Genomic DNA, 23,644 nt, shown 5'->3' with positions numbered 1-23,644 from the left:
TCCAATTCATTTCAATGAGGAACATGTTTTGAGTAAATTGAGTTATGAACTTGGTCACGGAAAAAAATAAACTTGTAAGTCAAGGGACCAATGTACAATGAATACAGTACACTGCTTCCTTATTGCCGTTGCAATGTCACTCTGCCAACTGAATTGATCATTTATCCAGGCACCGATTTTTAAAATGGCTCAAAGTCCATTAGCGGCAGATGAAAACAACTTGTTTTCTTAAAGAAACTGCCTTTTTTTTGGTGCCTTTTAGTTACTTGTTAACATTTTTGACTGGGTTTGTTATAGTTTTACAGAGCACTCCCAGCAAAACGCAAGTGACAACACACTAGCAGACCTATATTTAGACTTTGTAATGGACTTCATTACGAGAGTAAAATCGATACCCCTTTTGATAAGACGGCACAATGGAGGAAAAAAAAAACATTAAGCATTGAATTTTTGAATGCCAGAATCTGGGGCTTTTCATTCTGGCTGACAACATGAAGCGATTCTCTTAAATAAGGCCACGGATGGGGAATATCTTGCTTGTCGAGATCGGATCGCCATCGTCATTAATGCTCCTTGGTTGATGTTCGTCGATGTCACTGGCTGCTGTCCCTTTTTTTCCACCTTTTAAGCCCCCAACATCTCAATCAAGGAAGATCTCAACCGTGGTTGACCGTCCCTCTTTCTATTTATGTCTTTTCCTTATGCCGTGCCATCATCCGCAGTAACAAGCCAATTTTGTAAGGGGTATAAAGTATAGATACCGTATCTGTTTGCAGAGTGGGGAGTAAAACAGTCTCATAAAAATAAATCAAGTACGCATACCTGACAAATCTACTTCCAGTTCACTCACAAACTATTTGTAGTTTACTTCTCCCCACTGACGAGCACTAAGAGAACAAGAGTTGACGAGATACTCCTTACCGCCAGTGACCAGAAGGCACGAGAAGGTGGCGACCACCAAAGCCGGGACAAACATCCCCGTCTTCCGTCAAGGCATGAGTTCGTGAAACAGGTCTACCGGCATTCCACGCGGTTGACTGAGGTCGGTGCAGAGGGCAAAGTCCAAAATGAGCGCGTTAGTGCAAGTGAAACTTCTCAACTGAACAAAACTTCTCAACTTAAAACCTCTCCGGACCACTCTTCAGTCTTTGTCGGAATTCTCTTGTGTGTCTTCCTGACCAACAGCTGCTGTTTTCCCCTCCCTGCACTCACACACCCTCCCGCACTGAATGATTATCATTCAGTGCGCATTATCACCACCCAAGCATACTTCACATACTTGCTCACTTGCTCTGCTTTATTTTACGTCAGTCTTCATTCATGACACCCATCCATCTGTTTTCGATATTCCTTACTAGGAGTGAGCTGGAGTCTATCCCAGCTGACTTTGGGCGAGACAAGCTCACAGGAATCCCGGCGCTGAGACTCAAAACTGCAACCTCAGGATTGTGAGGCAGACGGGCTAACCGCTAAACTGCCGCTGTAACCCTTTACACAACAGATTGAACACAAATAGTGCAGCAACACCTGTAGACACAAATAGCGAACCAACACATGTAGACAGTCATATAGTCTTTATCCTCTGTGAAGAACGACTAATATTAGTGCCGCACTAATGAGGTGGGAGGAGTTGATACATGTCAATTAGCCGTATATCTGTCTGTCTGGCTTATGTTGCTTCCAAGTGGCCTAGACAGGTACACCAGAAAGAGAACACAATGGCCATTTGATTGATACAAAACGTCTTTTTCATTCTATATACATGCATATTTCACAAAATTGAGTACACCCCTCACATTTTTGTAAATACTTTCCATATCTTTTGATGGGACAACGCCGAAGAAATGACATTTTGCTCCAGTGTTAAGTTTACACCTTGTCTAACAGTGTCAGATTTACTGTCCCCTCAAAATAGCTCAACACACAGCCATTAATTTCGAAACCTGTGGCAACAAAAGTGAGTAGACCCCGAGGTGAAACTGTCCAAGTTGTGCACAAAGTGTCGGTATTTTGTTTGCCCACAACATTTTATGCTCCTCCACCATCTGTTTGAGGATGCCTCACAGATGCACGATAGGGTTTAGGTCTGGAGACATGCTGGGTCAGACCATCACTGTTTCCCCTCAGCTTCTTGAGGAAGTCAGTGGTTGTCCTGGAGTTGTCTTTGTAGTTTTTATCGTGTTGAAATAATACTGCCTTGTGGCCCACCTTCCGAAGGGAGATGTTGGCATTCATGGTTCCCTCACTGACGGGACAAAATGTCAACTGTCCGGGGTTCAAGAGAATGTTGTTGTTGACGCTGTCCATGTCGACGGGCGGAACAGGATTACGCTTCGGGACTGCGTGATGTTGAGTCAATACAGGCGGAACGATAAGAAAACATTCCGACAAGCCTTCTTAGGCATCCACCCGGCCTGCATTCCACTTTGGCCTCCTTTTCGCAAAAGCACATCTGGAGTGAATTGTCTCTCTCGAGGGAGCCCAATGGCCAAAGTTCAGAATGGCTGTTTGATCCAAGAAAAAGTCTCATGACATTGACGTCGGTGCCTTTCTGTCACTCCTCCGGTGTCTCTGGATCTCTGTTGCAATCTGCTGATGACACTCAGGCAACTGTTTGAAATCTGGTAAGAGTGTCACAAAAATGTCATCAGCGGGTTACCACAGATACACAGGGACTGGAAGAGTCACAGAAAGGCACAGAAGTGAGTTAACAGCGAGTTGTGCGGAAAGTCCTGAGACATTGAGTTTACACAAGGTCAAATAAAATTCACCTGCAAAGGTTATAGTGCATTTTAGGTTCATCCTGAAATTCCAACCGAAAGCCCAATATTCAAACTTTTTGTGAGTAGTCTCAGTATTGTACGATACATGACTTTGTACAAAATGTTTGTAATAAAAAGATGGTGTGATGGTGTGTGAAGTGTTGTTGTTTGGGGTCAGGAGAGACCCGACTGTCCGTTGTTGCCTCCGGCTGCAAAACGCTTGCTGGTTTCACTCTCGCCCTCCACATCTGAAAAGAGCACAAAATACCACAAACATTTACTATTGAGAAATCAATCGAATAAGAAAACCAACATTGCATATGTTCAATGATTTGGATATAATAATGCAATAAATATAAGCAAAATCAAAGAATGACTGTATGTAGTATAGTATATGTTCTTTTTCGAGATTAAAATGTCCTGTTCCAAACTGAGCTGGACAAGCGGGCAGTGTTACGCCGCATGGTGGAAAGTCGTGTCCTCGCCGTTGGGATTTGCATCAGGAAGATGATACGCTAAGACTGCATAGTGGCTTTGTTTTGTGAGCGTAAACTTCACGGAGATGCCTTACGAAGGAAGCAGCCCAACACCAGCTGTTTCCGTTCGACCAGTGTTTTCACACCAAGTACGTCCTCGAAAAACCTTCGCTCTCCAAGTACCACCGCCGAGAACAACATTACAATATACTTTAGTTTCGTAGCCCGAAACTAAAGGAGATAAGCTTTTATTCCTAAATTGTAAGCCACGGTAATGTTACGCAGCTTGAATATACTACTATAAATATACTATCGAGAAAATCTATATAGATTACATTTATATAAATGCGAATTATGATTTGTTTTATTTGCAATTAAATATAATTGGAATTTACTGTACTCGTTTTAACCCTTCAAGGGAAAATTGACCAAATTAACGTCTTTTGCTTATGGTTTTAAACATCTGAAATCCTTCCTTGCTTCTTCTAAAGATTTTTTTTATTGTACTGATTTGAATTCAATTGTCCAACAATCATCATGATGATGATGATGATATATTTTTTAAAGCTAATTTCACTGTAAAGACAAAAGCAGCAGTGTTTTTGTTTTTTTGTTTTTTTTGGTATCTTTCCAGAGTTGTCATAGCAATTGGACGCTGTCAGTGCAAAGCAATGACGCCAATGGCGCCACCTTGTGGACACGTGTGCAACATGTTAGCATTTCTATCCTGTACTGTCCTGTACTGTACTGTACTGTAGTGTAGTTCTTGTACCTTTGACCGAATTCAGCTCGGTCTCCTCTTCGGGATCACGTGATGAGGGTTTCGCTGTGTTTCCTGAGACACACACATACACATACAGGCAGATTGTAAACATCACATCCGCACACACACGGGCACAACGCTTGCTGTTATCTTTACCTCGCAGCTTGAGGTAGACCAACATGGCCGCTAGTCCCAGGACCATCACGGCTACCACCAGGCCTATGATCCACCAGTAGGACGTCTGCCCCGAGGTGCTACGATTGGCTGTGCACACACACACACACACACTTAATTGTAAGACTTCGGTGTGCTCTGTTGTACGAGGCATGATTCATGTCGCACAATTGTTCTTGAGGATGGAAAACTCAAAAACACTGTTTGCTTCTATAGGGCAGGGCAGCTTTAACCAACATCTCCGATCGCAAAGTTGGGCCTTGGTTGGCTGACTCCTGACCCTGATTGTTGGTAGCTTGTGTCATTAGCCAAAGGAGTCACATATGTTTTTCATTTCGTGTGGTATTAATTTAAGCAAACTGTGTACACGTGGCCATTTAAAGTTAACATTCGCGCCACCTTCTGCTCACCAGTAGGTGTGTTGATGGCGACGTCCGTTCGCTCCGTGTGCGTGTTGTACGGCATGGAGAAGACGCAGCTGTAGGTGCCCTCGTGATGGGCGTGCTCGGGGTCCATCAGGCGCAGCGAGCCGTCCCCAAACGGGACCCTGAAACCGTCTAGCTCCGCGTGGCGTTCCCAGGCGGGCGCCGAGTGGCTGTGCCCCGAGCGACTGTCGTAGGTCAGGATGTGCGCCGGGTCCTCCCCGTTGGAGAAGCTCCAGTGGAGGGTGGGGCTATTCAGGTACGGCGGCGCGAAGCAGGGGATGGTCAAATCTCGACCCTCACTTCCTGTTATTGCTGTCGGGGGAACGTGATTGGATTCAGGATATCGGTAAGCGCCAAACCAACAAGAAAAGGTTCTAGTCCTGAAATAAGGTACTAATCCCCAGGGGAGGTTTGAGTCTTGAAATAAGGGTGTCATTCCAGGAGAAGGTGCTAGTCGCAAGAGAATGGTCAAGCTCAAGTGAAAGTTCTACTCCCAAATAACATTCTTTCAGTTTGTTAGCCTCCTTTCACACGCACAATTTTAGTCCATTCTCTGTAGTCCCAAGAGGCGGTTGTAGTCCTGAGAGAGAGTTCTAGTCTTGAAAGAAGGTACAAGTCACTCGAGGTTCTCATCTCATGAAAAGGTTTAAGTCCCGAAGGAAGGTTCTCATTCGCAGAGGTTTTATTCACAAGCTATGAGTCCCAAAAAAGGTTCTAGTTTTGAAAGAAGGAACAGTCCCAAGAGAAGGTTGTAGTCTCCAGAAAAGGATTTAGTCCCGAGAGAAGATTCAAGTCTCCACACAAGCTTTTAGTCCAGAGAGAAGGGACTAGTCCTGAGAGAAATTTCTTGTCTTGAGAGAAGGTACTTGTCCGCGGAGAATGTTCTAGTACGATTCCCAAGAGAAGTTTTAAGTCCAGGGAGAAGGTCGTAGTTCAGAGAAAAAGTCCAAGCCTAACAACAATCAGAGTTGTTACTTCAGATACGATCGTTCAGGTCTATGTCTATAATTGTACGGTCTCACCTCTCTCCCGCAGCGAGGACGTCCACGTGGGACCCCCGTAGGAGGTGGTGACTTTGCATATGTAGATGAGGTCCGGCTGGCCTTTCAGAACCTTCAGCCTACTGTCGGCCGTGTACAGACCCCGTTTGTCAGCCAGCATGCGCGTGATTGGGCGCAGGTCCTCGAAGGTGGGCGGCTCCGTGGCCCAGGTGACTCGAGGCGGCGGGAAGACGTCGCGAACGGTGCACTTCATCTCCTCATAACCGCTCAGCCGTGACAACTCCAGGGACAGGCCTTGGACGGGCGCTACACACCCACGCATCAACGTAAAAAGTAAGTACAAGTAGTCAAAAGAAAGACCACATACAGCGTATGTGGATATGTGATTGATTTATGACCCTTCAATCATTTCTGACACGCAATAAATGAATAAATTGTAAAAAATCAAACAAATAGAATGATATATTACCGCTCTAAAACAATGAAACAGCACACCTATAAACCAAAAAAGAATATCCGGAAGCAATAACAAACAGATACACACCAGATTTATGACTCTTCAACAATTTATGACCTCGCCACACTTAATAAAGTATAACAAAAAATGTCAACGATCAAAGCAAAAGAATATCTCACCGCTGTGAAACAACAAAACGGCACATCTGTAAACTGTAAAAGAATATATGCAAGCAATCGCAACAAACTAATACACACCTGAATGATGACCCTCTAATAATGTATGATCCCAAACTGGTTGATTTATGACCCTTCAATAATTTATGATACGCACTAAAGTAATAAACTGTCAAAGATCAAACCGATATAACCGCCCTAAAACAAAGGAACGGCACACCTGCAAACCGTAAAAGAACGTCTGATCTGGAAGCAATAACAGACAGACACACATCAGATTGATGACCCTTGAACAATTTATGACTCCGCTACACTTAATAGGTACTAAAATGTCTAAGATTAAAGCGATAGAATGATATCTAACTGCCCTGAAACAATAAATCGGCAAACCTCTAAACCGTAGAAGAATATATGCAAGCAACTACAACAAACAAATACACACCTGATTTATGACCCTCCAATAATGTATAATGCTAAAGTGATTGATTTATGACCCTTCAAAAAATTAAGAATTAAGGACATGAAGCGTACCCTCCACTTTCAAGACGACCTTGGCGTTGTGTTCTCCCTGGGACGTGTGCACTCGACACCGGTACGTGCCACGGTCCTTGAGGCCCACCTCTCTGAGGACAAGGGTGGCGTTGCCGCCCGCGATCATCGGCGGGTACACGGCGGCCCGCCCGACCAGCGTCTTGCTCTCGCCGTGCGTCTCGGCGAAGCTGAACATCAGCACGTCCTGCCGGAACCAGCGCACGCTCTGGTTGGGGGCCGGAGGGAACGTGCACGGGAGGTGGCACTCCTCCGACACCAAACATGTGACGGAGGCATCTGGAACGAAGCCGTGGTGACTTTTTACCAGAGGTCAGAGTAAGTCAAGTCCAGTATGCAAGTCACAAGTACAGAGGATCGAAAAAGGCTACCCACTCTTCCTCGAATGCCAATCAAAAAAATTATTGACCAAGATAAATCACTTCAAAACTTTTTCCACAATTAATGTGACCTCTAACCTCTACAACTCTAATGAAAAAAAAATGTAAATAAACAACTGAGAAAATGTGGTTGCACAAGTGTGCACACCCTCTTATAACGGGATGTGGCTGTTCTGAACTAACCAGTCACATTCAAACTCATGTTAAATCAGAGTCAGCACACATCCGACATATTTAAAAGTGCCTCTGATTCACCCCAAATAAAGTGTGTATACTGTATATGAATATACTCAGTATGTAGTAAGTATATATACATTTCATATCTATATTTGCTTTTGTACTCCAGTACATTTCCAAATCTGTACCATTTTTTACTTTTCAGTACAAAGTTGAGGTAGTACATCTACATTTACCTAATTTTTTCGTTTTTAACACAAGCATCTGTACTTAAGTACAAAGTGAGTACTTTTGCCACCTACATCCAGCCTGAGAACAGATTGCAGCTGCAGTGCTTCTGTGGCCACCAGAGGGCGACCGTGGGTTTGCTGTGAACACACTGATGATTTCAAGGGCAGTTGAGGTGAATTGAGGCGCATATTTCCCAATTGAAATGAATTGAAATGTAATAATCCGTTCACAATGATGATTTAACGGCGTGCTTGTACTGCCACATAAAAGTGTGCGTCACTTCCTCTTTGGAGCTTCCTTGATGTCGCCACAGGCAGGCCGTGATGAGAGATTTCTCACAAAGGAGGAAGTGGACAACACATTGGTACTTTCTATCCCTTTCTGTTAGTCAAGTGGAGGCATTTCGGGCGTACAGATGACTCCTCCAGGAGCACATGTTGTGATTTTATGCTCCCCCCGAGGCTCTAAAATGAGGTTCTGACTCTCCCGGCCCGGCCTGACTTGCCTCGGGCATGTGCCTGACCCTCGCTCGCTCGCTACCAGACGGGACGGACGTTCCCGTCATTCCTTGGCTGAATCGCAGAACAGACAGTAGCTGAGCAGTGAGTCACTTGGCTGACTCGCCGCTCAGATTAGCAAAGACCAAAAAACTGTGATTAGCTCACCTGCTCTTCAGGAGCAAGGTTTTACAAAAGGGGTTCTCAAATATTTCAGGGTCAGGGATACATTTTCCGTGGGCCCACTCATAATCCCAGCGCTGTACAAATGCAATAAAAATAACAACTTTATTCCTGCATGAGGTGGTGGCGAGTAATTGTCATATGTTGGTCTTCATATGTAGTTATACACTTTTTAAAAATCATATGAATTATTCATTTATTGCAAATAATTTTGCGGAAAGTACAACTATGGCCTGTGGACCCTTAGGGCACATTAGTTTCAGAACCACTGCTGCAGAGTAAATGAATCAAACTTTGTCAAAATATGACCTGAAATTAGTAATATATATATATATATATATATATAATAAGCAATGCAGCAAAGTTAAACGGTCAACACAGCACCCTGCAGCACATTTTTTGCCCAGCAACTTACTTGCTACTTACTTGTCTTGACAGGCCAAAGCTGCCTCATTGTGACATTTGGAACTAACCAAAATAAGATAGGACGAGCTTATTGTCAGGTAAACGTTAAGACAGCCTGCAGTGTTATGAATGAAGCAACAGGCAGCTGTGGAAATTACGGGTAATACACGTCACTGAAGAAAGGGATGTCTCCACAGAACAAATGTTCCAAATCTGCAAGTATTTGTGTCTTCAAGATGGTTTTTTCCCCACCAGAAGCTTTTTCCTATAGAATGAAGGAAAGGAAATAAACGTTTAAACGCTCTATAGACAAAAGACAAATGGAAGCATGTATGTGGAACATCCATCCATCCATTCATTTTCTGAGCATCTACTCCTCACTAGGGTCGCGGGCGTGCTGGAGCCTATCCCAGCTGTCATCGGGCAGGAGGCGGGGTACACCCCAAACTGGTTGCCAGCCAATCGCAGGGCACATACAAACAAACAACCATTCCGACACTCATTCACACCTACGGGCAATTTAGAGTCTCCAATTCATGCATGTTTTTGGGATGTGGGAGGAAACCGGAGTGCCCGGAGAAAAACCACGCAGGCACGGGGAGAACATGCGAACTCCACACAGGCGGGGCCGGGGATTGAACCAGGGTCCTCAGAACTGTGAGGCTGACGCTCTAACCAGTCGGCCACTGTGCCGCATGTGGAACATCAAGTGGGTAAAGCTCCATTTAAAGAACCTCTACAATGAATTTTGACCCTAAACAACTATTACGTACATTACTTTTGTTGTTGTTATCATTATAATGAAGTTTGAAGTGATGGAATTGGAAGTGTTAGCGGAAGAGGCAAGCCAACATCATTACCTAGGTGCAGAAAAGAAATCTCTCAGATCATTTAGTCAAGCCAGCAACCGCATTTTGTTTTTTTTAAGTGTGTCGTCATTGAATGTACGGTATCTGCCCATTCTGTGTAACATTGTGTTTAAAACTTGGCACAGCACACCTGAAAAACTGCTCTGGGAGAGGCTTGGACCAATTGTGCACTGAAATGATGCAGACGCAAACAAATGAAGAGTAGAAAGGAGTTCTGTCATAGCTGATAAACTGTAGCATGAATCCTTCTTGTGACGGGCTCCAAGTCAGGCCGGATTTTTTCTTACCAAACTCATGTTCAAAATGAATGTAACAGTTGATATTATTTTCCTTGACTTCTGATTTCAAAACGTATTACCCATCAGTTTGTTGTCTATATGTAATAATAGGATGAGGTGATTATAGATTTATAGGATAGGTAAGTTTACATTAGATAAGTTTCACAGTCACAACGTCCTCTGAGGGAAACCACGGCCTACGACAAAAAGAGGTTTGACACGCCTGCCTTAGATCGTTCGGAAGCTCCAAAATTGCCTTGCTGAATAGACATCATGTCTCAGTCATTTTTGTTTCTGGCATTTCAAAAACGTTTGCAAAGAAAAGATCCGTTCTGCCCGTCGCCTCTCGTTAAACGTCTCCTCGTTGCCACGTCAACCCCAGTCAAACTATGCACAGCAGTGCCAGTTTACGTGCTATTTAAAGACGCAAAATTGTATCAGGGTTTTGCAACCCTTTTGTAAATCAGGCCCTGTATGTTTGTGAGGTTCTAGCAAGATATCTGATCCAATTAGGTCACGTTTTCTTCTCAAAGCTGAGCCCCCCCTCAGCCGTGGGACAAAGACGTATTTGTGTCTCACCTGGCGTCTTGTCCTGTGCAGCGGCTACGCTGATCCGCAGCAGGAAGCAGGCCCACATGCAAATGAATGCTGACATGGTTTTCGCCTTCAAACTCACGCAGACTTTGAATCCATGCTCTTTGCTGTGTTGTCGTGCTGCTTCCTGCGGGATTTTCTTTGGATCTGTGCGGTTTGGCACCCCACACATATGCACGCAGAAGAAAAAAGAGCAGAAAGGCATAATTACAGAGCGGTTCTGGCTGATGTGGACACAGGAAGATGGCTAACGTGACAGAACATGTGCTGTGCTCTTTAGGGACAATCCAGGTTTTGATCCCGGAGGATTTTGCTCCAACCTCGCTTTTCATCACCTCAAAGTAGAGAATCAAAAGTCAGTTAGTCCTTCCTGTAAAAAAGTTGTTTTTTTTTCTTCAACATCCGTCACTCTTTGTTTGGAATTTCTTGGCATCTCTTTATCACCACTGACGAGCCGATGAGTGAGGCGATAGAAAGCAAGAGCTCATCACGCTCCAGCGCAAAACCAGATGAAGCGCGCTGATCGACACCTGATAAAAGGGCATCAATAAAAATAAAACAAAAACAAAAAACTGTGTAACATTCGAAGACCACAGCTGCTGCTGACATGTTCAGGAGCTGCAGCTCTTCAAATAATGCCTGTCAGGCTCGTTGACGACAAGGAGACTCAACAACAGGCAGCTGATCGGTGGAATCAATGACGAGATGGAGATTAAACTGTGCAGGAATGGAAGCTTCAAGCCTGATCTCCTTCACAAGTCAAGCCGGCACGTGATATTAATAACCACTTTATTATTAACCACATTATCAGCGCAGTTTGTTACACTTGAACCACTGCATGTGGCCTCATGATTCCTCTTATGAACGGATTTGATTGGCAGATTCACATCAAAGGAAAAGTAACATATTCCTACGTGGACAAAAAAGGCAGAGGAGCGAAACGTTAGTACGTGTCTGTGATATAAGTGAGACGTCAGAAAGTCTGTGAGGGAAGTGAGACTCCTGGAAGTCACGTAGGGAAGCCATTAGTAAGTGCGTGTACATAGTAAAATGTGGCTGACTCAAAGGAGCGAGGGGATAACTAGTTCACTGCCAGATGGACATTTGACTGCTATAGCTGTCAATGGCAGTGAATGAGCTCGTCTCAGGAGTAAGACCTCATCAATAAACCAGTGCAGCGTGAGATATCAGTAGGAGACACCAGTCTGACTATGACCAAGTCAGTGCGAGGAAGATGTCAGGTAGTCCCTGTGCAGCGTGAGACGTCTATGAGTCTGTGAGCATCGATACATCGACTACTGAAATCAGTTAAGGAGTGAGACATCAAAACATCCATGAGGAGAGAGAGGTCGATGAGTTGTGCCACCCCCGAGAGAGCCGTCGGAAGTTGCTACCCATCTAAACTTCATGTGCGAGAACTAAGTCTGTGTGAGAGAGCGTGACGCAGGAAGGTTTGCGTGAGGAGGAAGATTTAAGGAGTGAGACACTGGGAGAAGTGAGATGTCAGCAAAAATGGCCAGACATCACGAAGAAGAGGAGCGAGACGTCTTATGTTCTTGTGAAGAGTGATACATCAATTAGTCTGTGAGATGTTAGTAAATGCGTGTGAGGAGTTAAACATCCTTGGGAAAAGTGAGAAACTAAACAACTGAGAGATTCATCACATCTGAGAGAGAAGTGAGACGTTGGTATGCGCACTTGATGAGTGAGACATCACTAAGTTTGTGAAAGAAGTGAGATGTCAGGAACAAAAGAACAAATCCTTGACAAAAGTGAGATCAATACATGTCAGAGGTGCGAAATATTGTGTGAGAAGATGACAATAAGTGGGATTCTGTCCCCATTAGCCACGTGTGGTGAAGTGCCAGAGAGGAGTGAGACCCGATGAAGTCGTGTTTCCATTTACCGTGAGTCGTGATGAGGTGAAATCCGTCCCCAAAAAAGGCAGAGTGGCCTGAGTGAGCCGGCCAGAGAGCCCCACGGGTGCCTTAGCTTGACTGGCTCAACAGGTTATTTAGAGAATAGACTGCTGCACGCTCACACACACGCCGCCGCGCACTCTGTCGGGATGGGTGGAGTTTGCTTGAGCGCACGCACACACACAAACACACGCACACACAAGGTGACTTTGCTGAAATGTCAAAGGGTATTGATTTCAACCAGGATGTTGACCCTAAGTCATTGCATGAATTTATTTTTTTAATCTAAATGTATACATTTATCTCATTAGGTCAGTGGTTCATTTATTTTTGTGTGTTAAAAAAAACTATATTAGAAAATTGAATGATTAAACTTTTTTTTTTTTTTTTTAAATACAGTGATAGTGATAGTGATCTGACCCTGCCACGGACAGCGAAAATCTGTGAGGAATTGACGGCCACGCAGAAAGTTTTGTAATTGCCTATAGATGCCACATGATGGCGGCAAAGTCCATTTTTCTTTCAAACAAAGCTACGGCTTGACTTAATGAAGCTCTTCCCCTCGTTCCTTGGTACCGAGCTCTCACAAGATGGCGCCAAAGCAATATTTTTAGATTAGACACGGCTTTGGCCGAGGCACAAAACAACATACTTAAACATTTTATGCTTTGTTTATTTTATTTATTTTTACCTCATCTACTAATGACCCGGCAGACCTGTCCATTTCAAAAGTCAAGTGTAGCCCTTGAGCTCAAAAGTTTGCACACCCCTGGACTAGTCGGCTCGGTTGCCTTGGCATGAAACCAAATTGTGTGTTTTTCGGTGTGTGTGTGTGTGTGTTGGATTATGTCTTTCCAGAGGTGTAATTTGAGGTGTGGGATAAGGCTGGATTAGTTGCAGTTTGTTGGGATTATCGTGACGACTTTATTGTTTGATTGCTGCGTTCACATTTTTTATTCTTTTGTTTGGTCGGTTTTTCCGCGCGGGCACACACACACAGACACACACACAAACACACACACACACAGACACACAGGCAGTTTATTAGTCGGTGTGATCTTGTCTGATGTGATGTTTGGCTGCAAATAATCCAGATTTTCAATTTCTAAATGTAGACCTTGGTACACATTTTACCTTAAAAATCCAAACAAGCAAATTGTGGTTGCAGTTCAAGTGTTTGTCCTCTTGGGACACACACACCTAAACACACACGTATTGAAAGTGCGCACCAACCCCATACAAATAACAACAGGTGCCTCATTTTTCATGGAGCTGCAAAAAATACTGATTAGTGCTGTGTTTGTGTGTGTGTGTGTGTGTGTGTGTCTGTGTGTGTGTAGATTAGCGAAAGATTGCTGTCGCCGTGGCTAAGAGGATTAGTGTGGAATTAGTGTCATTCCTCTATCGCCGGGAGAAATGGATTCATATCGATTTTAATCAGAGAGAGCGAGAGAACAATCCACAGCAGGCGGCAGGCGGGCGGAGGAAGAAGAGGACGAGGACTGATGTGAGCCTGGGAGACAAACTTTCCTGGAGATGAAGGATGCCGCAGGAATAACAAGAAGCGGAAGAAAAAGAAGAGGGACGGCTTCCCGGGCGCGTCCGGCAGCGTTGCCGACCCTGCGTACCTGCGAGATGTTTGAGGCCAGCTTCCGGAGTTAGTCGACCGCGGGGGGACGTGGAGGTGTTCGGGCCGGTCGGGGGCGGGGAGGGGGTAATGCTGTGAAACATGAAGGTGGACGCGTTGACCTGTCTGACCGTGGCCGCCGCCGGCCTGGTCGCCATGGCGACCGGTGGACGCAGCTCCGGGCGCCGGAGGCACAAGGAGGTCTTTCTCGGGGAAAACAGCAAATTCAAGTTCGGAGGGTGAGGGACCATGAGGAAATTTAGCCAAATGAGGGAATTCACCTTCAATATAATTATACTAAAATAAGTTATTACTATTAACTCTTAAAATGGAACCACTAACATAGAGTCAAAATGTAAAGGCCAATTATTATTACTACAAATAAGTGTCAAAATTGGGAACACTGACTGTCTGGCAGTGACAATTAATTTGTAATCTAATCTCATGTACGACAGTGAGCTCTTCAGAAGTGAAGTCACGGGGGAAGAATTGTTGTGTTTCATGTGTGCGTGTGTGTGTGTGTGTGTGTGTGTGGTCAGACGTATCGACTACAAACTGAAGAAGCAGGACAGCACCAAAACGCTGCTGATCAAAACTGAACAGCTGCTGAGGATCGAGGAGCACGACTTCGCTATGAGACCTGGTTTTGGAGGTGTCACACACACACGTGCACACACAAACACACGCACACACATACAGTGTGTACACGCCCTGACAGAAACCAACCGTCCTCATTCTTCCCTGACAACGTAAGAAAGACAATGATGAGAAATCATTTTTGTGCTAATTTCTGTTAGCTCATCTATTGGGTTTCGCATTATACGTTAGCATTAAGCTAGCGGACGTTCGTTACACAAAATTAAATGGTTTGTTTGAACACTTGTGTTTAAATATACAATGTTTAATTTTGATTATATATTATTTTTTTGTTTTATAAGTAATTTTACAGTAAACTTAGACTGGGAGTGACAAACAACTTGAAGCAATCACGCGTTACCTCTCATTTGGAGCATTAGCAAACAAATCTTATTTTTCCTCAAAGTGATTTCATGATAGTTTCCCATTTTTTGACAGCAAGAGTGAGAACAGGTGCTAAGGAATACTTTAAAAGGGTGTTTTAATAAACGTTGTCTTTTGAGTGAGTCAGAGGAGTAAAATTATATACAAAAATCTATATGGCCTCCTTTTGTCACGGGTGGGTCAGGAATGTATCTCCCAGGATAAACAAGGGTTTGCTGAACTAAATTGTGGCCACAAAGGTTATAACACGCGTGCAAAAATACCAACTTGTGAGTTTAATATCATATCGGTGCGCAACTTTGACATCTGGGTAAGCAAATGGAGCGCACCCTTGCAGGAAACTGCTTCTATTCTACTTTATCGTTTCTGCAGGTGCACTCGATTTGTCATTACTGATGACGCAGGCGTTAGCTTGAGTATGAGGATGTTGACAGTGACAGTTCGGATGCTGTTTATGGTGATAATGATACAAAAATAACAATGACAATGTGATGAAGGTCACTGGGGCGCCGTAGCCAATCCAAAATCACTCAACAATGACCCAGATTGGACCATCGTGCGTGTGTGCGCGTTGACTTCAACAGGATTGTGTGTCCTTGCGTGTGTTATCGTAATATAATGAGCGTGTGCTGCTATTGTGTGAGTTGGGGGTGGGGGACGGTGAAGGCGAGGGGCGAGGGGCGGGGTCGTGTGCAATAATCTGGATTATATTCCTGGTCTGGAGCAGATGGAAACAAAGTGACGTCTGAAATGTGCCACACACGACAATACACACAATGACAAATTGACGCCAAAGTGTCTCTTTGAAAGACTTCCGTGTAACATGTAACCTGAGAAGGTATCTATGGGAAAATAGACAATCTTTGATCCGTCCAGTCACAGAGGTTGAGTAAGATCTTGAAAACAAACACTTTGGATGTTCTCAGAATTGAAACTTGTATTCCTCCTCACCACCTCCACAGACAGAATTTGACTGCAGGACCTGTCATTTTGTCACCCAGCGCACACACACACTCACACAACCACACAATATATATATACAAATGTGTGTTTGTGTGCACTTGTTTGATTGCATTGTTTTGTTGAGTCAGTATGGATTGTGTGGGAGTGAGAATCCGCCTCATATTTCCTCACACTTTCTTCCCCGCCCGTCCTGATGCAAGCCATCACACAAACCACATTATAGGCACACATTACCTCTCAAATGTTTTTTTGTTTTGTTTTTGTCATGATCATAAAAACAAACAAAACTTGCGGCTCGGGCATGCCACCCTGGGTCCCGCACTCGGAATGGCGAGGCCGTGTCTGCCTGTCCTCATTGTGCTCGCTCAGCATCTCCAGCACATGATTACCGACAATATTGTATGGCGGCGTCGCATGTCTCGTGGGATTTAGTTGCTGGTGAAGGTCCACGCTCTAATTGCCATGCATGGCCCTTATGATTACGTTCACTTGTTATACTGTCCTCTCATTTTCACTCAAATTTCACATTCGGTCCTCATGGGGATATTTTTGTCGGTAGGTCAGTGGCAGTTGTCCATTTTTTTGTGGTTCAGTTGCGGCGTTCGGTGTGCGGCTAGATTGAGTCATTTTGTCTTGATGACATTATCGATCGCCTGGCATTCACACACAAGAGCTGACATTTGTTCATCTAGAGTCTTGTCGCCGATGAGTTCGTTTTTGGGTTCGCTGTGCATCAGGTGAGTCATGTGACTGAGTTGAGGGAAAGGTGAACATCTATCATGTTATTGTCATGGACAAAGCCCAGATCCCATCTCCCATCCATCATCATCATCATCACCGCTCTCGTCAAGAGCAAATCACATGTTAGCGTCCACGCGTCATTTTGCCGCACGTATTTTTAAATGTCAGCCGAACGTCGTGGATTTGGCTGGTGGTCGTGTGTTTGTGCGTGTGAGCTCCTCTTTCCAGTCGGTTCCCCTGACATGCGTGTGGTCATGTAATAGCTTCGTAGCTAACACACAAAGGGAACATGGGATCCATAGTCCTACCGGTATATCCACCAGACTACGTTCTTATTTGTCTCTTATTTCTTCTTCATCTCTAACACTATGTACTTCTTTTACATAGTGCCTCCTAGTGGTCAGACAGAGACACCACACAACTGAAATGCCTTGTGTTACAGGCTACATTTAAGTGAAATGTGTGGCAAAACTGCTGAGTGGTGAAACAGAGTCGCGTGACAAAGTCTCTCTGACAAACCCAAACACATAGATTGCACAAGCAATGATAGATTAATAAAATTCAAAGTAGCGAGCAGAGTGTAGCTAGTAAAAGTATCAAGTATTACTTTTATGTTGCATTAAATATCTACTCTGGCAAGTAAAATTTTCCCCAAAAAATTTCATATGTAAATGTAATGGAGTAAATGTAGCCCGTTAGTAACCACCTCTGAATGTACATAAATACTCGTACTAGGTCTGAAAAAAAGCGGTATTGTTGCGTCCCTATTTATGATTGTACACATTTACATATAAGGCCTAGGGAGAGTTGAACCATGAAGAAGCCCCTAACAAGCACACAAATATGCACACGCACACAAATTGGGGTGTGACGTGGGAAAACAGTGCATGAGTCACCCGCCGGCCCTCTTTTTCCCGGCACCAGCAGCGGTTGTCGTGGCGACGGCCTCTGCAGGAGCTTTGCTGAGCTTCATTAGATAAAGTGTTTATTGAGCTGCCGTCATGCGGACGCTCAGGTGGAATTAACGCACTCTTTGCCACACAATGGAGCGTACAGACATAGGAAGGCACACACGCGCGCAACCCGATCCCCTAACGTGTCCTCGGCAGCCCGCGGACGTGGTCAAAAAGGCCTTTTCATTGTTATGTTGTTGTTTCATGGTAGAAAATTGCAGCGCCACCGCGCTCAGCGGCCGCAATATCTGGCACACCTGTGTCCAGCACATGACTTCACCACGGCCGACTATGAGCACAATAACAAACATGTTATGGACTTTTTCACTACGACGTCACGCATACTTCGGGTGGCAGCGGACGGAGCTTTCCACAAATAAACAAATCTTTTGAACAAGAGAGAGATACTGAGAAAACAGGTTAAATGGCTTGAAGGTGGATTTTTTTAGTCTTCTTCTCTAGTGTCAGTCGAAAGTTCACATCTATACTTTGAGCATCGGTATCTTTGTCAAGAGCTCTCATCAGATCGCGTTCTTCAATCAGCGTTCATAATGAACTTGAACTTTTTGGACTGGCAGGAGCGGCCATCCCCGTGGGCATCGATGTGCAGGTGGAGAGCATCGACAGCATCTCCGAAGTCAACATGGTGGGTTTCCGTCACCTTTGTTGCACTCGAAAAAAAAGGGGATGGGCATCATGGTCTGAAAATTAAATCGCAGATATTTCTCCCCCAAAAATCTGAGTTCCGATTTTAATAAGTGTTTCGATTCAAATTGACTTCGTTGACAATCATTGTTAGGGCACATACAGACAAACAAGCATTCACACTTTTGCACAATTTAATCTTTGCAAAATGCACACAGATAGGAGTCAGATTCAAACGCCAAACCTCAGAACTGCTTCGGCAGATGTGATCACCACTATTCCACCATGTTTTTACTCTGTAGCATCATGATTTCACTGTGGTGCAGGCACTCACACAGACGTGTCCGCAGGATTTCACCATGACCTTGTACTTGCGTCACTACTGGAAGGACGAGCGTCTGGCCTTCCAGTCGCGCAACAACCAGAGCAGGACCTTCGACTCGCGGCTGGTGAAGAAGATCTGGGTGCCGGACGTCTTCTTTGCGCACTCCAAGCGCTCCTTCATCCACGACACCACCATGGAGAACATCATGCTGCGTGTGTACCCCGACGGGAACATCCTCTACAGCGTCAGGTGAACCACCCAGATCAGATTTCATCTTCAAAGCCTGACCCAGGACACATGACCTCTAAATATTATTTCAGATTTCCATCCATCCATCCATTTTCTGAGCCGCTTCTCCTCACTAGGGTCGCGGGCGTGCTGGAGCCTATCCCAGCTATCATCGGGCAGGAGGCGGGGTACACCCTGAACTGGTTGCCAAATTTGATTTACAAAAAACAGCATTCATTGGCAACTAATTTTCAGAATTTTTTCTTTTTTTTTTTCCTCCCTGGGATTTGTTTTATTTTACCGGATACCAAACAAGCTTTGATACAGTTGTGCATCTAAACAACGACATAGCTTTGCTTTAGATTTGTACGTTTAGCTTAATGTTAACAAACAGTGCAAAACTGCATAGACAGGCTAACAAATAGCAACAGGGTCACGGTGTTATGACCCTTTACGCAAGGGATATTTGAACACAAACGTGGAGCAGCACACGTAGACAGACAATATAACAATACTTACAGACATATTTTTTATCCTCTGCGAAGAATGACGACAATTACTGGTGCTTACTGAGGAGTTTTGACCGGCTTCATGTATCGAGCCGTATGTCTGTATTGTACTGCCCCTAGGTGGCCAAGACGTGCGCACTAGAATTGGTCAGCACAATCTCCATTGAATTGAAGCAATGTGGCAAAACTGTTTAACTCGTTACATTCTATTTAATTATGTCATTAATGTATGTAGTACAATATTACAGAGTGCTACAGAAGCCCCTAAAAGAAATTATCCTGACACATAAACTTGATTAATTGCGCAGATCGAAAAATCGCCCAGCTCTCCTCACAGCATCTCGAAACATTTTCATTTCAACGTTGTTGGCTCCAAAATGAATAAAGAGCTGACTTGCTGCTGCCAGGCTGCCATGGTAACACCACCAGAAAGGTTAGTCCGGGACAAGATGGATGCTGTCTGGCTTCTGAAGTTTTGCTGTTTTTGTGCTTGTGTTGCTTTCAGGGTCACCGTCACGTCTCTGTGCTCCATGGACTTCAGCAGCTTCCCCTTGGACACGCAGAACTGCTCGCTGGAACTGGAGAGCTGTGAGACACACACACACTTACTGTAAACACACAAATACATTTGATTAATTTGAAGTTCAGTCTCATCACTGGCGAGATTGAGTGTTAAAAGAAAAAGAGACTTGCTTCCTTACAATGCGCTGTGTCAGCCTCACGCCGTCTTTCCTCAGATGCGTACAACGAGAACGACCTGATGCTCTACTGGAAAAACGGCAACGACTCCTTGAGGACCGACGAGATCGTCTTGTCTCAGTTCTTCATCGAGCACTTCCAACCCTCCAGTGGCTTGGCTTTTTACAGCAGCACAGGTCTGTAGCTGTGCCTAATAAAGTGGCCGTGTAGAAAGCCCTAGGAGCGTTTATTCCATATTGGTGATTGGTTACTTCTGAATACAGGCCACATCCCCATTGTAAGAGGGTGTGCACATTTGTGCAACCACATTATTTCAGTTGTTTATTGTTACGTCCCCTAATAACAAGATTGTTTCCCCCAAGTGTACAGGTCATAGGTCACATTAAGTTTTGAAATAACAAAAACCTTGCATTTGAGCAGGGGTGTGTAAACCTTTTATGTCCAATGTACATTTTACAAGTGAGGCAAAACTACTCGTGGGCATTTTGGTGCTACTAGCACGGTCCAGGAGGCTATCAGTGTGTGACACAGGACTGCTAATTGGGGCCTAGTAGTTAGTAGCGCGGCACAGTAGTTTAATTGCATTCTAGTAGGCCAAAAGTGGCAGCAGTAGCGGTAAAACAGACACAGTCGTTCTACGAGTGTTCCCTAGTCATTCTACTAGTGTGCTGAATTGGCTTACTTGTGAGGACAAGTATACGAGTAAATGGACCTCAAGCTGCATACCAAGGATGTGGAACAAATGCTCAAATGTTTTTTTTTTTTTTGGGAGGGGGTCTGAAGTGGGGGTGAAGCCCAAAAGTCATGGGTGTGTGCGTGTATGTGTCTGTGTGCGCACGTACGTGCGCGTGACAGGTTGGTACAACCGTCTGTTCATCAACTTCATCCTGCGGCGGCACATCTTCTTCTTCATGCTGCAGACGTACTTCCCCACCATGCTGATGGTGGTCCTGTCCTGGGTCTCCTTCTGGATCGACCGCAGGGCCGTCCCTGCCCGCGTCTCTCTGGGTGGGCACACGCACACGTGCACACACACATACACGCAACGTGCACTTTAACTAAGGCCTCGAGTCCAGCGGTGCCAAACTTTTGAGCTCAATAGCAGCATTTGATTTTTAAATAATGCATACTGGATTTCATTACTACTTACTTATTTTATTATTTACAATCAGTAAATTAGCCAATTATTAAATACAATTTAAAAAAATTTTTTATTTGTCTTTCCCGTGTCCCCTGCAGGTATAACCACAGTACTCACCATGTCCACTATCATCACTGGAGTGTCCTCCTCCATGCCTCAGGTATGACGCCCCCAAAGTCACAAGTGGCATAAGTACTCACACACTTAAGTACATGTACAAATACTTGTGTATTAAAAAAAAAAAAAAAGACAGAATTTCTTTACTTCAATCGTGTGTTTGTGCAGGTGTCGTACGTAAAGGCGGTGGACATCTACCTGTGGACCAGCTTCCTGTTTGTCTTCCTGTCTGTAATCGAGTACGCGGCGGTAAACTACTGCACCACCCTGGAGGAGATGAGGAAGATGAAGAGGGGGAAGGTGGGCAAACAGGAAACAGCTCCCTCCAGTGGACAAACGGCACATTTTCTGCCAGAGCAGTGGTGGGAAAAGGACGGGCCGCGGGCTACGTACGCAACGCTTAATCTCAGCCCACCGAGCGTTTTTCATTATATAGTGTCCCCGCAATGGTTGCATTGATTTAGACGTCTTTTCCTAAGGTGGATGAAAATAAGAATTGTATTATAAAATAATTGGTTAATTAATAAAAAAAAAAAAAAAATATATATATATATAGATATAAAAATCTAAAAATTAAAAATCCATCCATTTTCTGAGCCGCTTCTCCTCACTAGGGTCGCGGGCGTGCTGGAGCCTATCCCAGCTGTCATTGGGCAGCAGGCGGGGTACACCCTGAACTGGTTGCCAGCCAATCGCAGGGCACATACAAACAAACAACCATCCGCACTCACATGCACACCTATGGGAAATTCAGAGTCTCCAATTCATGCATGTTTTTGGGATGAGGGAGGAAACCGGAATGCCCGGAGAAAACCCACGCAGGCACGGGGAGAACATGCAAACTCCACACAGGCAGGGCCGGGGATTGAACCCGGGTCCTCAGAACTGTGAGTCTGACGCTCCGTGCCGCAAAAATTAAAAATAATTGTATTATTAAGTTTAAATAGTTTGATTATTTGACATTTTAACTTAATTTATTTGATTTATTTTAAATAATACATTAAAAATTAGTCAAATAAACAACTACAGTATATACACATTCAAAAAATATATTAAATAATTAATTGTGAATGATTATGACCCTGTACATGAAATATAATTAAAACTATAAAATATATACAGTATATACAAATACAAATATGGGTATAAAGTATTGATGTATTTTTCAAAATGAAAATATTTGACGTTCATATTTGAACTTAAATAATTATTTTACCTTATGACCTGGCTCTGGGCTGTACTCGATCACGTTGGAGCGACCCGCGCTCCTCACTGTGCTCGTCCCTTTCGGTGTCCTCCTCCCAGCTCCCGTCCACCTTCGACGCCAGCCAGGCCATGGCCTTCGACGGCTGCTTCCACGACAACGACATGGAGCTGACGCCGTTCCCCCGCGTGACCTCCGACCCCTTGGCGGCGCCTTCGCCGCAGCTGGAAGCCCGGCCGTCAGAAGGGACGCGTCTGCGCCCTCAGCGGTCGGTGCGCGAGAACGTGGACCTCCTGCTGAGCAACAGCTACATGATCGACTCGTACTCCCGACTGGCCTTCCCGCTGTCCTACCTCCTCTTCAACACCATCTACTGGAGCCTTTACTCCTGAGAGGCATGCATGTAATTACGTGCACTATGACAGTGAAAAAAAAAAAAAACTGTACTTAAATAATGTACCAAATTAAAATGTATTCCACACAAATTACAATTAAAAAATGTACCAATATAAATGTTTGAAAACAGACAGTTCTAAAAGATCAAATACAAATATTGAACTTCAAAGTTAAATACAGCTGAACTGTACATCACAAAATGTACTGTTCTGGATTTTGAAAAAAACGTTTAAGTCACTGTAACATTTATGCACCGTTTGAACATTTAATTCAGTGATACTGTCATGGACCACTAGTGGGAGTCAGTTTGCCACTACTTTGAGAACCACAGCACAAAGACATTTGAATAGTATGGTAAACTCATTTCTATGTCCACAACTTCCTGTGATGACAGCTTATTCTTATACTTTTTTTTTTTAATTACATGTCAGTCATATTTATACTTGAATTTTCTGAGCTACAAGTTGTCTTCAGTTGCAAGAAAACTCACTTGGTAGATGTTGGAGTAAAGTGAGCATTTTCATTTATCATTTATCATTTATCCTAAACAACTGACAACATAATTCCCAAGTTCCAACTACAAATATTGTCACTTGGATAATTTATTGGCAGAAAATGAAAACTCAAAATACTGAAAAGGGTCCAGGTTTTTTTGGGGGGGGTCTCTTAATTTTTTATAGAGCTGTACATGTATATGCAATATATACTACTATAACGTCTACTATTGTGATTTGTATAAATATAAATCAACTTCACATTA

At 44.1% G+C, this 23,644-nt stretch overlaps 2 protein-coding genes across 11 annotated transcripts; one reads left to right on the top strand and one right to left on the bottom strand.

The window, feature by feature from the left end:
- Positions 1–1,559: 1,559 nt before the first annotated feature.
- LOC133469994 (CD276 antigen-like) lies at positions 1,560–12,459 on the bottom strand. Of its 3 annotated transcripts, none has more exons than XM_061757766.1 (8): positions 12,304–12,458; positions 10,383–10,544; positions 6,766–7,062; positions 5,623–5,907; positions 4,586–4,912; positions 4,158–4,265; positions 4,011–4,073; positions 1,560–3,010 (listed from the first exon to the last, which is right to left on the bottom strand). In XM_061757766.1, the coding sequence occupies exons 2-8, from the start codon at positions 10,456–10,458 to the stop codon at positions 2,937–2,939; spliced, it is 1,230 nt and encodes a 409-aa protein (XP_061613750.1). In that variant the 5' UTR covers positions 10,459–10,544; positions 12,304–12,458; the 3' UTR covers positions 1,560–2,936. The 3 variants fall into 3 exon arrangements, 2 of the variants coding, with proteins under 2 accessions (XP_061613750.1, XP_061613751.1); XR_009785830.1 differs by having other exon boundaries at positions 2,934–3,010; positions 4,575–4,912; positions 12,304–12,459; XM_061757767.1 differs by lacking the exon at positions 10,383–10,544 and having other exon boundaries at positions 12,304–12,413.
- Positions 5,805–23,603, top strand: LOC133469992 (gamma-aminobutyric acid receptor subunit rho-3-like). Of its 8 annotated transcripts, none has more exons than XM_061757764.1 (10): positions 5,805–5,934; positions 14,483–14,595; positions 18,199–18,266; positions 18,616–18,839; positions 19,833–19,915; positions 20,065–20,202; positions 20,947–21,034; positions 21,266–21,327; positions 21,453–21,673; positions 22,590–23,603. In XM_061757764.1, exons 2-10 carry the CDS (start codon positions 14,577–14,579, stop codon positions 22,878–22,880), a joined length of 1,194 nt encoding a protein of 397 aa, XP_061613748.1. In that variant the 5' UTR covers positions 5,805–5,934; positions 14,483–14,576; the 3' UTR covers positions 22,881–23,603. The 8 variants fall into 8 exon arrangements, with proteins under 8 accessions (XP_061613748.1, XP_061613746.1, XP_061613742.1 ...); XM_061757762.1 differs by having other exon boundaries at positions 5,809–5,934; positions 14,483–14,692; positions 20,882–21,034; XM_061757758.1 differs by lacking the exon at positions 5,805–5,934 and adding an exon at positions 13,566–14,182.
- The last annotated feature ends 41 nt before the right edge of the window (positions 23,604–23,644 follow it).

The sequence above is a fragment of the Phyllopteryx taeniolatus genome, chromosome 20, assembly GCF_024500385.1.
Source record: "Phyllopteryx taeniolatus isolate TA_2022b chromosome 20, UOR_Ptae_1.2, whole genome shotgun sequence".
Lineage (NCBI taxonomy): Eukaryota > Metazoa > Chordata > Actinopteri > Syngnathiformes > Syngnathidae > Phyllopteryx > Phyllopteryx taeniolatus.
The sequence above is the reverse complement of the archived record's forward strand: the minus strand, read 5'-3'. Positions and strand labels throughout refer to the sequence as shown.

Excerpts from the sequence above, each read along its gene's own strand:
- LOC133469994 (XM_061757766.1), bottom strand. The coding sequence starts at position 10,458 with ATGTCAGCATTCATTTGCATGTGGGCCTGCTTCCTGCTGCGGATCAGC. Across the intron at positions 7,063-10,382 it reads TGCACAGGACAAGACGCCAG|ATGCCTCCGTCACATGTTTG; the intron begins GTGAGACACAAA and ends GCTTCGTTCCAG. Across the intron at positions 4,074-4,157 it reads GGTCTACCTCAAGCTGCGAG|GAAACACAGCGAAACCCTCA; the intron begins GTAAAGATAACA and ends TGTGTGTCTCAG.
- LOC133469992 (XM_061757756.1), top strand. The coding sequence starts at position 14,046 with ATGAAGGTGGACGCGTTGACCTGTCTGACCGTGGCCGCCGCCGGCCTG. Across the intron at positions 18,267-18,615 it reads GCATCTCCGAAGTCAACATG|GATTTCACCATGACCTTGTA; the intron begins GTGGGTTTCCGT and ends ACGTGTCCGCAG. Across the intron at positions 21,674-22,589 it reads AAGGACGGGCCGCGGGCTAC|CTCCCGTCCACCTTCGACGC; the intron begins GTACGCAACGCT and ends TCCTCCTCCCAG.